Raw genomic sequence first — 18,116 nt, 5'->3', positions numbered from 1 at the left:
TTGGATTCAAAAAAGCTTATCAAATGCCGTGTCTTCCCATGGAGTCGAAGAAAACAAAATGCAATGATAGAATCTTCCATTCAGAACAGAAATTTAATCTCCCATATGAATGTCATGCACATGTGCAATATATGTATAAAGATACAGTAATTTAAAAAGTGGTGCATTGGCACAAGAATAGGCATGAGATAGATAAAGAACAAAATAAAGAGTCCCCTTACAGACCAGTAAGTAAATGGGCATCCAGGACATGATAAAAGTAATGTTTCCGGTAAATGGGAAGAGAATGGAATATGTGCCAGACACTGTTACAGGCTGTGGGATCTAGCAGGGAACAAACGGGACAAAGTCCTGGCTTGCATTCCAGTGGGGCTTTGTGAGTATGTATTGGACAGTGACAGTGCTTTAACAAAAAAATAAAGTAAGGTGGAGTATGGAGAGTGACATCCGTAGTGAAGGTGACATCATGCTGCCATTTTGGAGAGGGCGCAGATAAGGTCTGTCTGATAAGTGACATTTCCCAGAGATCAGTTAGAAGGGAAGGCATAAATCTTGCAGATTTGGTGAGAAGAGACTCACAGGCAGAAAGAAGAGTAGCCCGTGAGCCCTGAGTGAGGTCAGTAGTCATCTCAGTCTATTTCTGTCTTAACCCCTTACTATACTAAGTACTGAACAGTATTTATGTAGGTATGTCAAATGGCAAGGAAGGCAATGGAGAATAGTAAAACAGGAGAAGGAGGACAGGATGTGCCAGATCAGGTGAGTATTTTGGTTAGGGACAATCTTACTGAAAAGGTGACATTTGATACACATATAAGGAAACCAAAGAAAGGATCCCTATATCTTGGGGTAGGGTGTCAGGCATTCCTGGCCATATTGAACAGTGAATAAAGGCCCAAAGCAAGAACCAGCTGTCTTGTTGAAGAACATTAAGAAAATTGAGGACAAGTCAGAGTAGATGAAGGAGAGAGATGGGTGTCTGGGTGAGGAAGCTGAGATGTGCTAATCATATGGCAACTTTTGAGTGTTCTAAGAACTTTTGCTTATGATCAGGTGGAGATGGGAGCCACACAGAATTTTAATTAGAGGTATGACATAATCTGACACAATCTGGAAGCTGAGGTGACAATAGACAATAGGGTATTAAGGGCAGTAGCAGCCAGGCCAGTTAGGAGGTGATTGCCATAACATGGTGGTGATGTGGACCAGGGAAGTCATAGAAGAGGTGGTTAGAACATTTCATGTCTATATGAAGGGATACATTTTCAAGGCAAAGCCAACAGAATTTGCTGAGGTATTGGATCTGAGGTGTGAGACAAGGAAAGGAATTGTGACGGACTGTTGACAGGACTTCTGGCATTGTGGAGGCAGAGTGCTAGTCAGGGACTTGAGGGTCTCCACAGTTAATATGCAGAGATTCCAGCTCTGCCTGGAATCTCCCCATCCACCAACCTCCTGGTACCTTTTGAAAAGAATAAATCCCTGATCTTTCATCTCAACTCAGCAAAATCCTTATTGTTCAGCTTTCCAGCTACCAATTTTTAATTTTTTCTCTTGTCTTGTTTCCTTTGTCTCTGTGGCTTGATGCCACCACATTTAACCAAAAAGTCTTTATCATTCATGTGCAGTTCCCACTTTAGTCCGCAAAATTTCTTAAGCCTTTGTATTTAACTTTTCTTACTGTTTTGGAAAGGGTCTGAAATATCCAGGACTCCACAGCTTTGCACCAGATAAGCCTGGAGGAATACTAATGATGGACCTAAAAGAAGAAAAACCCAGGGCACTGGAATTAAGAATCAGCTGGGGTTTTGACTTGGCTTCCTTTAATCCACATGGCATTAGCACCTTCATAGATGACGGTAAGAGCTGATGAGCTACCGACGTTGAGAAACATGAAGTGGCCCACAGATGACTGTGGAAAATAGATTTGGATCCTACTGATAGGAAAGAAACAATTTTCTCATGAATTATTCCCACATCTTCATATAAGCAACTTGTTCACTTGCCTCTTCAGCTGGCAGTAAATTATGCTACATTTTGAAATGTCTAACAGCTAACACCTGAAAAATTGTTTAGATTTCATAACCTTTTCATATACCTATGATTATTGTATTAAAAAGAGATATATTTCTGAATTAAACTATAAACAGATTATGCATGAATTCTGCATACGGAGTGGGAAACACTCTTTCTTAAAGGTCAGAGGACCAATGATCAGAAATAACACCAGACAGTGATGGGAAAGCCTGGGAAGAAGAATGATCTGTTAGGTCTTCTAACAGCTGTACATTCAACCTTTCCTTGCCCGTGGTATTTAAATGTCAGTGCCTGCCCAGAGGTCCTATGGTTATGTCTTGCAAATTAACTCTGTTCTGTGGATTCTTTAGATGACACAGTTTATCTCTTTGTTGTAAACCACCCGGAATTCAAGAATACAGTGGAAATTTTTAAATTCCAAGAAGAAGAAAATTCTCTGTTACACCTGAAAACAATCAAACATGAGCTTCTTCCAAGGTATTGTTTTCTTCTTTTGTTCATTCTCTAGTTTCTCTCTAGCATTTTCAAACATTCCCCATAATGAGTGGTCTTCTCACATTTTATAAGAGTTAATACATATGTATGAGCTTACAGATAAAACGTAATATATATTACCTATAATACAAGAGTTTATACGTGTGTGTTTATATGTACATGTATATTTATACAGGTTGAGCATTTCTAATTCAACAATCTGAAATCCAAAATGTTCCATTATCCAAAACTTTTTGAGTCCTAATTTGATGCCACAAGTAAAAGTTCAACATGAAACTTGGACATGAGTCAGGTGTATCATCTAAATATGAAACTTGTTTCATGCACAAGTCTTAAAAATATTGTATCAAATTATCTCCTAGCTATATGTGTAAGATGCATATAAAACATAAAAGAATTTCATTTTTGCCAGGCTGGTGGCACAAGTCTGTAATCCTAGTGGCTCCAGAGGCTGAGACAGGAAGATCACGTGTTCAAAGCCAGCCTCAGCAAAAGTGAGGCACTAAGCAACTCAGTGAGACCCTGTCTCTAAATAGACACAAATAGGGCTGGGGATGTGGCTCAGTGGTCTAGTGCCCGTAAGTTCAGTCTCTGGTACCCACCTCAAAAAAATTTCATGTCTAGACCTGGATCCATCACCCAAATATCTCATTATATATATGCAAATACTCCAAATTTTTTAAAAATGAGAAACATTTCTGGTTCCAAGTATTTTGGATAAGGGCTACTTCACCTGTATACACACCCACTAAACACACACACACACACACACACACTCGCTCACACACACACCTGTGTTATAGTTTCCTTATAGATCATGGAGAACGTAGCATACGAAGGTTGAGGGCTCTATTTACAATAATCAGTGTTCTGGAGGATTTCCTTGAGAATGACAAAAGGCTAGGTTACAGGGCGATACTCTTCAGGCACATCTTGATATTAAAGACACATCCTACCATTTTTTCCTGCTGTTGCCCTCATCTTAGATGACTCAGCACCCAAACACTTGTCCTGCCAAGGGAGAATAGCTTGTTTTATACAGGGCTTGTATGCTTTGTATGTGGCTTTTCTACAAAGTGATCTCACGTGGTTAGTTGGCAGCTGTGGGCTAATGGCCCCATAGAATTGGAAGCATTCAATTTGGAAGTGGGTCACTACCACGTCAAGAACATAATGCTGGCAGATAAGGTGGCTAAAAGAGAACCATGTATATCCTCCCAGCTCAGCTTGCATTCACCTACTGTTTTTAGTTTAAATTTGATGGATATTTTTAATTTCTACTTCCTTATCTAGGGCATAAGCATGTAACTTTCCATCATTTTTTTCCCCAAGATGCACTTTATAATAAATAGGAGCATAAATACTATTCAGGCAGCCTCTGTATTATAGGGCTCTTTCAGAAAGAAGGAGACCAACCTTCCCTGTAGCTCTGTATTTTTCATTTGACAAAGAAGAAAGCAGCTCTTTCAGAAATTTTTGCATAGGGTAATTGGAATTTAAATTTAATAACACCTTTGCCTAACTGGTTTTAAAATGTAATTGTTTTTAGCATATCAATCTCTCACCTGAAGCATTGTACTATGGCAATTTCATCATCCATCTCTCTGCAAGTGTTTATTGAGTGCCTGTTCATTCTCAGCATGTCGACTTTGTGAGGCAGGTAGAAATTGAACAGTCAACCTTAGTTTGACTAATAACTAAGCATGGGCCATCAGGAAGATCCAGCAACTGAGTAAACGGGGCTAGGTAAATGTTACTGACGGCCTAACCAGCTCACCAGTCAATCACACCCTCTCCAGCTCTGTACTCTGGATAGTTCTATCTTTACGTGTAATTGTTAAACCCTACATTGCTTGCATCAAAAACACCCCGATGGTGCCAAGTTCTTTAATAATGATTCTGTCATAATTGCTAAATGACCTATCTTCAGATTACCTGCTACTGTCCAAAACTGTTCTCTTGCTGATGATAATATAGTATATTACATATGACTGTAGCCACTGAATTTAGCTCATCTTTTCCTAGAAAACCTCTTATCAAAAATTTAAAGCACATGTTGTATAAACCTTATGGGTATCTAATTAATGGACAACAATAAACTATTGTTTTCTCTCACATGTTATTTTTCTCTTTCAGTGTAAATAATATCGTAGCTATCGGACCAAGACATTTCTATGCCACCAATGACCACTACTTCTCTGATCCTTTCTTGAAGTATTTGGAAACATATGTGAACTTACACTGGGCAAATGTTGTTTACTACAGTCCAAATGAAGTTAAAGTGGTAGCAGATGGATTTGATTCAGCAAATGGGATCAATATTTCCCCTGATAAAAAGTATGGCCCCTTACAGAATATCTTAATTTCTCCTAAGTCATAAGGCTAGCCAAAGTCTTTGGTTTCCTTGTTGTTGTTGTTTTTAGTTTGCTTTTTGTTTTGTTTTTTCCCCAGTTTGAAAATAACTTCCTCGATATTTTTATATAATCTCATGTCTGCATAATATATGACATATTTACATATAATACATAATTATATGTATTTATGCTAATAGGTTATGTATATACATGCAATATATAAACTTTGGCATATATCATTGTCAAATTTAATTTTATAGCCAGGTGTGGTGGTACACGCCTATAATCCCAGCAGTTCGGGAGGCTGAGGCAAGAGGCAAGAGGATCAAAAGTTCAAGGCCAGTCTCAGCAATTTAGCAAGGCCTTACACAACTTGAGACCCTGTCTCAAAATAAAAACTAAAACGGTCTGGAGATGTAACTTAACGTTTTTTCACTGGTGCCAAAATAGTAATAGTAACAATAATAATTTTTATAAATGTAAATTTTGATAAAATGGGATCTTATTATGTATGCATATTAAATATCAGGTAGATCTTTCCTTTCAAACAAATATATCTTTCTTTTATTGACTATATATTTTGCCATTATAAGGATGATCCTAAACTAATTCAACCAATTGTCTGTTGATGAACATGTTAATTAATATTATTTTTCTGCATAAAGACCACTCTGTATTTCTCATTTACCACTGAAACTTATCCAGATATTTTTAAGGGGAAAACTCCCTAAGAGAGCATTAAAGCATAATGATTAAACTTGCAGATTTTGGACTCATACAGACCTGCATTCAAATCCCAACTAAGACATTGGGTAAATGGCAGTATGAGTCCTATCTCTTTGTATATTTGTACAAGTATTTCTATAGATTGAGCCCCTAGAAATAGAACTAGTTGCTCAGTTAACTGTAATAAAACATGAACTGTAATAAATATTGCCAAATTACTTCCTGAAATTCTCTCACTCTTTTTGTGTGCACAACAACAATCTACAAGAAAGGATATTAAATCCTTTACCAGCTTTCTCTGCTACTGCCTTAGCACACTGAGCAATTTAAACTACCACAAATACAACCGGAAATAAATCTGGCATTCCTTGACAACAAATGTCCTTATTTTTGCAATGCAATTTCTCCTTTCTTGTTATTTACTGAAAAGCAATGTAGAATCATTTAATTTAAATTGTCTCTAACTGACCTGATTCAACCTCTCCAGCAAATCTGGTTTTCTCTCCAACACTCATATTTCTATTACAACAGTCAAACTTTCCAGACACTCAGGCTAAAGAGTAATAATAATAATAAAAAGAAGAAGGAGGAGGAGGAGAATAATTCAGTTCCGACTCCTTCCCCCTTCACCATTCCTGTCCATCCAATGAGCAACTCACCTTGGTTCCACCCATGCCCCTCCCCCCCACTCCCCCTCCTTTCCCAGCTGCTTGCCTGGCTCAGTTTTCATCCTCTCTGCCTAGGAAGACTTTGTTCCAAGTAGTTTCCAGCCTCCTTCCATCTTTTGCACTCTTGCCTATTTTGTCTCTCTATGGTTCATTACCCTTTAAGGGCTCCCACAATGGGAGCTCTGTCTTCCTCTCTGACTCCTCACACGGAGGCACAGCGCCGTGAGCAGAGCAAATGCTCTGTAATTGTTGAACTGTGCTCACCATTTGTTATTATGCCACTTGGTTGTTCGAAAACTCCCGTGGAATCCAATTGTTCATCAAATCAAGGCAGGAAAGGGTTGGATTTTCTTTAAATGACTTGCCCCACCCTGCCTTTTTCTGTTATTTTCATACTTTCCATGTTTTAGACAACAAACTCATTTTTGACAAACAACCCTTCCTCGCGTCTGCCCCTGTTCTTTGGCACATGTGTTTTCTTTGGGTAGAAGGTGAGTCAGATCTAACCTCTGCTTCTGTGTGCTTCATGTGGGTGCCCCATCCTTTGTGAGTCTTTTTGTCTTCTCAGGAATTAGAATTTTTTTTTTTTTTTTCAGTTTCTAGACATGAAATAGAAACTTAGGTATTTCATAGGTACAAACCAGTCTGATCCTCCCAACACATTCCAAACATCTGGGGAGAAAAGCTGTGTCTACTTCATGTTTGAATCTGCCACCGCAGAGTTCCAGTAATGATTCCTCAAAGCAACAGTAGCCACGGTACAACCAGTTCAGGCAATGAAATTATTCAGAGTGGCTCATTAATTCACACTCCACAGGTGTAGAGCGATTGTTCTGAATTGATACTTATCTCTTACTCTTCAAGTCCTCCATGCACTGATATTTTATTAACTGTTAATAAGTAGTAGTAAATAGCATTAATAAAATGTATTCTGTACCATATATTTTTATGTGATAGTTAAAAATGTCAAATTACATTGTGGAATGTAGAAGGTTTTCTTAGGAAACCAAACATCTGTTATATTGTCATTTCAGTGGGAAATATCGTGGGCTTTCTATTCAAATTGATGTCCTATGTTATTTTTCCTTACAAATCTTTTGAGAAATAATTTAATAATTCCATGATTGTTGTAGCACCACTGAATTAGTTTTGAAAGCTTTACTTTTTAAATAAAAATTGACCTTTATGAAGTATTCCTCAAGGGCTTATCATTGATTAACTCCATGGCAGGTTATTAAGACTTATTCTTTTATACTGTATTAATGAAGCTATCTATTGGCAGGAAGCCCTAACCAGTATGTCCTTTCCACTAAGGTATCTCTATGTTGCTGACATGTTGGCACATGAAATTCATGTTTTGGAAAAACACCCTAATATGAACTTAACTCAAATAAAGGTAAATATTTATTTTTATGTATAAAGTAAGAATTCATCTATTATACCAATACCACACTTAGAACAAATGGATGCTAGTGTAACAGTTCTGTGTTTTTAGATATTACCTCCCTATGAGAGAAATCTCATGTTCCCAGCGATCACAAAGACCAACTCTGATTACATGCAGCAGGCGGTTGAGAGTGATGTTTGCATCAGATTTAGGGCTTGTTCTATAAAGTATTGATGGCATTTGATGAATTCCAATAAGAATTTTCACAATTGAAAAGACTAATAGATGAATTCTCAAATGAAGATTTATGCACGGTGTCAGTTCTTTCAATAATAAATGAAGGTAGAAATTGGGTTCCACACCATTATTATTTTCTTCCTGCTCTGCAACACATATTTTAAGTTGATTAAGAATTTCCTCTCTTGCTTTGAGTTCCTTGAGCTAACTGATCATCGTGCATCTTTTAAAGGAAAAGGAGTTCATTTTTTTGAGAGATTGAGCATCGTCCTAACTCTCTTAATTTCAGAGAAGATGAAAAGTGGTTCCAAACCAATTTATTAAATTTATTTTAAGAAATATTGGTGTTTCGTGGGAAGATGTGTATAATTTCCTCACATGCATAGAAGCAGGAAAGTTTAGCTCTGAATTATTTAATTAAGTTGCTCATGTCATTTAGATACTGACATTTCTTCACTTGTTAGGTACTCCAGTTGGACACACTGGTGGATAATGTATCTATTGATCCTTCTTCGGGGGACATCTGGATAGGCTGTCATCCTAATGGCCAGAAACTCTTTGTGTATGACCCCAACAATCCTCCCTCATCAGAGGTGTTTATAGTTTGAGTTTTTCAACCCTCATTATTCAAGTCCTTTAGAACTAATACTCCAATGAACTGTCACAGGGATGATTTGTTAGTTCTCTTAAACCAATAATCCAATAAACTTGTGTGGTGGTTTTGTAATTGCTTTAAGCCAATAATTGGCAGAATGTTGCATTGTTCAAATGCTTTAAGAAGGGTAATCTTTTGATGTATTAAATTATGGTGGAAATTCATCAAAAGGCATTTTTATAAAGACATGTGTCCTTCTTGTTCGGTATACTGTAAATTTTTTAAATATCCCATTTATTGTCAGTTCACCGCATGACATGATTTTTTTTCACAGTGAAGTAGTGTGAAAGTAGGCACATTAGTGTGAACGTATTTCTCTTAATCTTGAATTGCAATAATAACACTAAATCCAGTGTTGGCATGGCATAACTGGATGGTTTTTAAAAGTACTTTCTTTGAAGGTTTGAGAAAGTAATTTAAACATTAAAAAGATTGGTAACTGCTGTTTTCAACAGCATATCCTCTTAGTCACTGTGGAAGACAGGAATTGTTGGTGGTTGAGTGATATACAAATGTGGTGGCTCTATTAATACTTTGTATTTTCTGAGTAGGTTCTCCGCATCCAGAACATTCTATCCGAGAAGCCTCTGGTCACTACAGTTTATGCCAACAACGGATCTGTCCTCCAGGGAAGTTCTGTGGCTGCAGTACATGATGGGAAGCTGCTTATAGGCACTTTGTACCATAGAGCTTTGTACTGTGAACTCTAAATCATATTTTTGGTGTGCAAGAATGACAACTTCTCCTAATTATTAATTTTTTATGAATTACTAATTCTGAGGGAATTTAACCAGCAATGTTGACCCATAAATGTGTGTGACATATATAGTTTAGTTCAGTAAGGAGAGGCCTCTTCAGTTCTTATAGCACTTTTAACCTAAAAGGAAAATGAACAGTTCTTTTAAATGCCAAGAAAGAAAGAAGAAAGCTGCTTTTCCATAAAGTGAAAACACTTTGCACAATAAGCCTCGCCTTTGCCTTCCATCTGCAGAAAGTGAGTCCACTGAAACAGTGTGTTATTTCCTTAAAATGTAAGTGACCTCAGTTCCCACATTGTGACCACTGTGAGTGTTCAGAACTACTGATTGATAATGTGTTTTGAGTTTTTATACTTAACATCTTTGTTTACTGTTAAAGACTTGGAATTATATTAAAGACTAACTGAAATCCAAGTTCTCTCTGTGTTTAATTCTCAATGCCTGCTCTGGGGGTGGGGGGTGGGAAAGCAGCCTTCCTATGGGGTTTCCTTGGGATAGGCAGGCATGGCCATATCAGTTTCTCTCATGAGAGCTGAATATCAAGGGACTCTTTATTTGAAAAAAATAAATCAACAACAACGAAATCAACTAAATACTGCAATTCGAATTCTCAATTCTTAGGAACTCTCGTATCTATTCTCCTCCTAAATGGGAGCCCAGCTTGGATTCAAAGGGGAGATAAAAAGTTGGAGCTGTCAGGTCATCTCACCTGCTCATGGAACAGAATGTGTTGGAAGCCAGGAGAGATGCACTCAGGTAGGCAGCAGAGCTAGGTGCCTAAATCACCAGGGGAAGATTTTACCCACTCACTCTCCCTTCTGTAAAACTGTTTCAAGCCCTGGAGAGAGAATTTCAGGTGTTTCTTTACATTGTAACCCATCAGCATACTTTTCCTACTTTCTTCCCATCTTCATCATGATCATTAAGATATTTGTGAGTTAATTACATTGTGCCCAAGAATGCACTGAAAAGGTTATGTTCATTATTTCATTTAATCCTAATTGCAGCCTCGGGAATAGGTATTGATATTATATCATAGTTAACATTTTGCAGAGGTTCAAGGTTGCACACCCAACAAGGGGTAGATATCAATCTATTTCTGATGCCAGAGCCTAGACCCTTATCAGCCACATAAAGTACTGCCTTAGAACCAATGAGTATTTCATATTTTCTCCTTTCCTGACATCTATAGTTGGTTTTTCTTTTTTTAAAATATCAGTTCGAGTTCTGTTTCATCTGATAGCTTTCAAATGTAAATGGCAAAAATATTCTTAAACTTGACCTCTGTCCATTTGGACAGTTTTTATTTAGTGTTTGAATGTCTATTGATAATGACTTGGATCTATTTACAGTAAAATAATGACTATTTTTTGCAGTTTCCATTATCCATGTGAAAAAAAAAATGTTTGTCACAGAGGAATAAAGCAAGATTAAATATTGTTCACCTGGAAATCCAAAACTAAGAATTAACATATTTTGGGATTTTTTAAGGAGAAAATCAATATCTAAAGAGCCACATTTATAAAATGTACCAGAATACAGTGGGCATAAAATAAACTTGTTTTCTATTTTATTTATGGAAAATTTGGGCAAAAGTAAATATAAGTTAGTAAGTACATGTATTGTTTATCTTGAAATACAAAAAAAAAAAAAATTCTGATTTTTGGCCTCCATGGACCATGAAAGATTCTCTTTTATCAAACTATTAAGTTTGATGTACATTTATTATAATGATTCTTTTGTGATCATATACTGAGGTGAACAATTTGGTCATTAAGAGGCTGTCATTTAAAATAACTGAAACTACAATTGGGATATGGGACCACTAAGTTTATGTAGGTCTTATGAGAGTGTGTGCATGTGTGTGTGTGTGTTTTAATTCTTTTAAATTCATGATCCTTTTAAATAACAATATCCTTTTAGTTCTTACAAAGTCCCCAGCTATTTTATAATAATCACATGTGAATATAAATACTTAATACAAGGAGAAAAGAAAACTAAATATAAATTACAAGTGGATTTTTTTTCCATTTTGTGCATGGCTTAATCCTACATGACAACTAATCTAAGGATGATCCTTCCTGTAGATTTCTATTTGTTCAGTGTGAATCCTCCTTTGGAGCCACAGCCTATGCAGGCTGGTGAATGTCAATCCAGCAAAGCAAAGGAGAAGTACTGGGACCCATCACCACACCACCCACTGCCACCATCCCTTGGCTATTTAATACTTTTCCTTACTTACTCATCAGCTTTCCATGAAGAGATCCTGGATGGCGGGGAGGGGGTGGGGGCAGGCAAAGATGCCAGTAGCACTCTCTTAGCCTTTGCTCCTGCTTTTCAGTTTTCTTCCAATGTGTTTTAGTTTTCATTCTCTTATTAAAGTGAGTTTAAACACGCTTTCAATACATATATAGATTGGTATTTATTTTTCAGTGGGCATTTTTTTCCCCTTTAAAGGATGTTGACCTTTATCTTATAAATATCGAAGAGTTCTTTACACATAAAGGGTGGAACTGTTTTTCCATTGATAACTGCAAACTATCAGTTACATAATTCTTTGGTTGTCGTTGGGGTTTTTAAATGTTGTTTTGGGGTTTTTTTGGTCTTTTTTTTAAAAAAAAATTGTGTGTGTGTGTGTGTGTGTGTGTGTGTGTGTGTTTGGCAGTGCTGGGGATCAACCAAGGGCCTCATGCATCTAGACAAGTGCTCTGCCACTGAGCTGCACCCTCAGCATCTCACTCTTATTAGGGTCTGAAAGCTCTGCACAAGTTTTTAAACTTTCAAAGCATTGAGTGTGAGAGATTACTCAGACTGAAATCAAGAAGAAAACTAAATAAAGCCTCTAGCATCCCTTGATTTTAGTTACTAGCTTTTAGCTGACTTTAAACATCACTAATTTTATAGGTCACACAGGTGAATAATATACTACCAATCTCCCAAGAACTTTGCTGTAGACCAGACCTCTACTGAGTGGATCCTGATAATGGTTGCCTAGATAACTTTTTCAGGGACTTGAAGGCTACTTTTGTTGAAACCACTAGCTCTTTTATCATCAGACAGCCAAAGTCTCTGTCCTAGGATCATGCTAAGGCCGCCATTATCTGAACATGCATTCCACAAAAAATCATGAGGATGGATAACGTGTGCAGACAACTGATTATTTCACTTCTGATCAATTTTCACCCTGATTTTTTATCCCATAAATATTCCCAAACTAGATCCTTGGGGAGGTAGATTCAAGATTCTCTCACCTCCATGTTTGGCGGCCCTGAGAATAAACTCTTGCAAAACTTCAGTGGTTGGTATACTCTACAGCCAGAAAAATGGGCCTTGTTAGATAACAAAACATTCCTAGGTGGGTTGTAGACTAATGATAATGAGTCCTAGACTAGTGATAATGATAAATAAACTCATTACATAAATTTCATTTTGAGCCTGAAAGTAATGCTCATGGCAACATGACTTCTGCACTCCACTTTGAAGAAAACTACAAGATTTCTCTTAGAGCATCAAATGGAAGGCACAGCTTTAAATGGACTCCCTGTTTTGTCCATGACCCTTCTACTCTACGGTCTCTACATCCATGAAGACAGCCCTCTTTACAGGATCCTTCCAGCTTTCATACATTCTTTCATTTCTTCCTCTTCCTTACCACCTCCCTGCCCACATCCTACAAATTGCCAATATTACCACCTAAACACTTCTCAAATTCATACAATTCTACAATAGGAAATAATCCTACAATAATTCCTACAATAGGAAATAATCCTCATAGCTTCTCCAGCTACCACCACCTACCCACACAGACTAAGGCCTCCAACTATCTTCAGGCTCCGGGACAGGCAAGCCCTTCACCTCTCCTCAATCCATTCTCACCCCTGTGGTGTGAGGTTCCTAAAACTACTACTGGGCCATGTGATTTCAATGGTTTGCCCAGTGCTCCCTAGAGCATAATTCAAGCTCCTGAGCTTGGCCTACAAAGTCCTGCCTACCTCTCCAGACTGACTTCTCAGCTTTCTTCCCCAGGTCCTTTACGTCCCGTGTGGCCCTGGAATCAGCAGTTAGCAGCATCTGTGAACTTATCAGAGATGTCAATTCTCAAGTCCTACCCCAAACCTAACAAATTAGAAACTGGGTGCAGGACCCAGCAATATGTGTGTCAGCAAGCACACCAGTGACCATTAGGCCTGCTGAGGTTAGAGAACCTTTAGCCACACTGGATTGATGTCATTGCTGTTCCCCAGTGTCCCAGTGCTTGCAGATTCCCCCCACCACCACCACGGCCCCCATACACACATGCCTCCTGTGGGCCTTACCACATTTTCTTCTAACTAACCCTACTTAGAGTCATACAGTCAAATAAGTCCCTGTTAGATCAAATAGTGCAATATGTGGCTGTACCTGGAGGTGTGATCCAAACTACAGAGTCATAGAGGGGCTGTAGACTATTGGTGAAGGATCCTTTGAACAGTTAAAATGGAGTTCAACTGAAAAGGTCCTTCCTGGCAAAGTGTGACCCCAATTCATTTGTCCCTTAGACAGTGAAACATGCGACTGCTTGGACCCTGATGCCCCTTGCTACTAAATACACTCAGCACAGTGACTCCCAGCAGATTTCAAGCTGCATCTGAAGTCCCAAGTGGGCGCTGATCATGGTGGTTTGCAGGAAGTTAAGTGAACAATGTGTCAGACATTGTTCTGGCTTGGCTTCACTATTAGATGCATCCTCAAAGTGGAAATGAGGATTTTATTTAAATTCAAGCATATCATATTCTTGAAATAATAGAAATCTGTAATCTTCCAGCTTTTTCTCCCCAAAGCAGTACCAGACACATATCAAGGCATGTAGTTGTCCATACCCAGCTTTTAAACATCTGTCTCTCTGGCCTCTGGACATTTCCTAATAGTCTAAAATCTATATTCATTTTTTAAAGGATAACATTATGAAGAGATACTCACATTCTCTTGTGATTTACAGCTCTCTTCCTCCTTCACTACTTCTTTTTCTGGGCAAGAATCACGGATATGAACAATATTTAAGAAAAAAATTACTACATTTTGTGATCAAGATAAATGGTTTAAACAAAAGTTCATACAATAAAGCAAAGGCTTCTTTCACACTCACTGACCTCCCACTCTCTGTCACCCCAACCTTTTGCTCTTAAAGTCACTACTTTTCTGTTTGTGTCCAGATTGTTTTTATGTGTATGCACACAGATATATAATATATAATGCCCATATTCTTTTTAAAATTTTTTTAAAGAGTATTTTTTTAAGAGAGAGAGAGAGAATTTTTTTTAATTTTATTTTTTAGTTTTTCAGCGGACACAACATCTTTGTTTGTATGTGGTGCTGAGGATCGAACCCGGGCCGCACACATACCAGGCGAGTGCACTACCGCTTGAGCCACATCTCCAGCCCTAAATTTTTTTTAGCTGTTGATGGAACTTTATTTTTTATTTCTTTCTATGTGGTGCTAAGAATCAAACCCAGTGCCTTGCACATGGTAGGCAAGTGCTTTACCACTGAGCCACAATCTCAGTCCCCCATACTCTTTATACAGAAGAATTATACCATATTGCCTTCGGCATTCCCTTGAATGGTGTTTTGCTATCAATGGTATAGGAGTAAGTGGACTGTCATGTTTTGCCACTTATTGTACAATGTCCAACTCTACACAATGAGGGGGGAAAAGGTCCAGAATCAATAGCTAATTTCTAAAATTTGAGGAGCCAGTTTCAAATGAAACCAGAACTTGAATTTAGGACTTTAGAATTCACTTGTCCTACTCATTCAATAACAGTAAACCCCTTTCACCTCACTGATGGACTCTGGCCTTTCATCCAAGCCCATCTGGCCTATTGCCAGGGTCTCTTTGCTTGCTGACAAACAGCTGTCTCAGGGATTAGAGATGGAGGAGACTACAGGTTCTTTTCCCATAATCTCACTGCCAGGTGGAACAGTCCAACAAACACAACGTTCCAGTCAAATCTGTTACCACAAATGATTACTACCAAGGAGGCATGGAAAACATCATACCATCTGTTCTGCAAACTCAGTGAAGTCTCAGCTCGATCATTTTAGGTATTTCCACATATACTCCACAAAAAGATTCAGTCCAAGACAGAGACCTACATGGAGAATTCACTCACCTTAGGTCAGAAAGCAAAGTCTTCTTGGGTTAGTCATGTGGACATAGCACATAGTGTTCTAGATCCAGGACCCCCTGGGACGTTGCCGTCCTCACCCTCATTCTTCTTCAGGGCAGAGCTGGAGCTGCCTAATGCTGTATGTTTGGCAATCCACTTAGTTGAAATAGAACTGGCTTCACAATGAATAATTATTTCTATCTCATGTGCTAATGAGAACTCTCCAGGCACAGATTTAGAAGGTGGCCCCAAAGTTTAGAAGTTTGTAATGCTAATTTACCATGCTGATGATCTGAATTATTAGTTATGATATTCAAATAATTACTAACTACTTCTAAGGTTTAAAGTTAATGTAAACACACACACACACACACACACACACACACACACACACACACTTCTCTGCTTAAAGTGAAGAAATTTAAAACAACCAGGCATCCTCAATCAATTGTCTAAGAATATGCCTCTTTCCTTACCCCATTCTTCATGCCAGGCGACCGAGTGGCAAACACAGAGATAAGGAACTTGAACTCTGGAGTCACTTGACCTGAATCCACATGGAGACTTTGTGTTCATAACTATGGATCCGCCAGAGAGTTATGAGTTAACCTCTCTGAGCCTTGTTTTCTTCCTTATATAGTGAGGTTGACAAGGAGCTATGTGATGAGGCAGGCAAAAACGCTGACCTCATGGTCCGATTATCACAATTTCATCATCTACTTGTGTTTGTTCTTCCAACTTTTCTTTCTCCCAGGTTTCTCCATCCATCTCCTCCGATCCAACCATCCAGTCATATTGATTGAAACAATTTTTTAAGCACAAAGTTTCGTGGAAAGCACTGAAGGATCCAGTGGTCAATGGGCAGGGTCTCTTCCCACAGAAGCCCCCAACCTCAAGGTGGTTCAGACTTCACCCGGGCTGATCTTGGTGGAATTCTATAATGTGTCAAGCACGGTGCTGAGCACTTTATATTTATTATCACCCTTGATTTTAAGCCACCTACAAAGCTGATGCCCTTTTACAGAAGGTGAATCTGAAACTTTAAAAAGCTAAGTGCCTAACCAAAGCTGGTCCAAATCCAGGAAGCCTGACACTCAAACCTGTATCACACCCCTTGGGTTCTCAGCTCTGTAAGCCCTCCTTCTCCCAAGTCACCATGGAAATAACATCCAGTCCCTCCTATGCTTGCATTCTTAGAATTATCAATCTTAGGGCTGAGGGTGTAGGTCAGTGGTACGGCGTATGCCTAGCCTGAGAACCTGGCTTTGATCCCCAGAAATATAAAAAATATTAAATAAGTAAATAACTCATCTTAAAGAGAATAGTCTTATTTTTACAACTCCAGATGTTAATGTGCTTTTAGCATCCCCCTTCTTCCACAGCTTTAATAGATGCAACATTGTGGAGGCTGCACAGATTTTGGAGCTAGACTGTCAGACTCAGCCACTTAAACTGCTGTGTGACCTAAGGCAAATCTCACAACCACTCTGTGTGTTAGTTTTCTCATGTGTAAAATAAGGGGTAATGTTATGTAACTAAGAGGTTATTCTGAGAATTGAAAAGTTAACATAAATAAGGTTATAAGCACACGCTCAGCACATAATTAAGTGCTGCATAAGTGAAAGGCTTCATTATTCATCTTATGTATTTATATTATACCTATGTATCACAGATCAAGGACCATCTTATTCCTTCTTAATATCTTTAGGTCTAGACAATCTTGATCTTTCAAAACAATGTTGTTTTGTTTTGTTTTGTTTTGTTTTTACTCACTTGAATGCAACAGAACTACTTTTCTTTTTGTTGATAAACGAAAATAAGATCACACCAGAAAATGACACTTTGCCCAACTCCATGTCTTTCCCTTCTTCAGCCATTTTCCTCCAACTCAGTCATCTTTAGAAAAGGGGAAAGTGTATTCCTCACCTGGAAGTAACTGAAATCCTAGAAACAAGGGTCAAGGAAAAATTTGAAAGTCTCCTGAGAAAACTTTTTTTTTTTTTCCATTCTCATCTTCTGGTTTCCTATTTCTTTTCCTCCTCTTCTCCTGACTTTTCTTTATCCCACCAACGTTGGAGACGGATACTGTTATTCACAGTCCAAGTCCTGGAACTGGACACCCCTGACGTTCAGCTCTCTGATGTCGTTTATGGACATTGGAAGGCAAGGTCCTATGCCCCAAATCTCGGAGAAGAACGAGATGAAGATCTTGGCTTCGAGTTATTTTCTCTCCTCCTCAGTGTCTCCAGAGATATTCTGCTCATCTCATCTCAGGTCTTGCCTGCCAGAAACCCCAAGTTTTGGGCTATGAAGTTTAGCTTCCCACCCTCCCCGGCTCCTTCAGCCCCCTGCAGTCCAGAACCGAGGTTAAATTCCAAGGATTTTAGGAGCAAACTCAGTGCATCTGTCCAGGAACCGGTGCGTTCTTGCGGAAGCTGCCAAGAGAACCACAACCCTGAACTGGCTGATCCTGAAATGTCTGATCCTGAACAGGCCGATCCTGTCACCCTCTCTGCAAGTTAAACCTGGAGTGGAGATGGGGGAAGGAACAGCGCGCGGAAGGGTGGCTTCGGAACCCGAGCAAGAGTTTCTTGAACCCCCGCGAATAAAGGTGTCCTTGAACTCTGCTCGTAAAGGTGACTTTGAACCT

General features: G+C 38.6%; 1 protein-coding gene across 1 annotated transcript in view; it reads left to right on the top strand.

Moving 5' to 3' along the window:
* The window catches only part of Pon2 (paraoxonase 2), a 29,747-nt gene extending 20,016 nt beyond the window's left edge, over positions 1–9,731 (top strand). Inside the window, exons 4-9 of the mRNA XM_076833859.2 lie at positions 1,694–1,859; positions 2,388–2,514; positions 4,669–4,869; positions 7,595–7,676; positions 8,369–8,497; positions 9,111–9,731. Coding sequence (XP_076689974.1) covers positions 1,694–1,859; positions 2,388–2,514; positions 4,669–4,869; positions 7,595–7,676; positions 8,369–8,497; positions 9,111–9,269 — 864 coding nt within the window. The 3' untranslated portion in view covers positions 9,270–9,731. The remainder of the gene's footprint in view (positions 1–1,693; positions 1,860–2,387; positions 2,515–4,668; positions 4,870–7,594; positions 7,677–8,368; positions 8,498–9,110) is intronic.
* The last annotated feature ends 8,385 nt before the right edge of the window (positions 9,732–18,116 follow it).

Source organism: Callospermophilus lateralis, chromosome 1 (genome assembly GCF_048772815.1).
Source record: "Callospermophilus lateralis isolate mCalLat2 chromosome 1, mCalLat2.hap1, whole genome shotgun sequence".
NCBI classification, from domain to species: Eukaryota; Metazoa; Chordata; class Mammalia; order Rodentia; family Sciuridae; genus Callospermophilus; species Callospermophilus lateralis.
The sequence above is the reverse complement of the archived record's forward strand: the minus strand, read 5'-3'. Positions and strand labels throughout refer to the sequence as shown.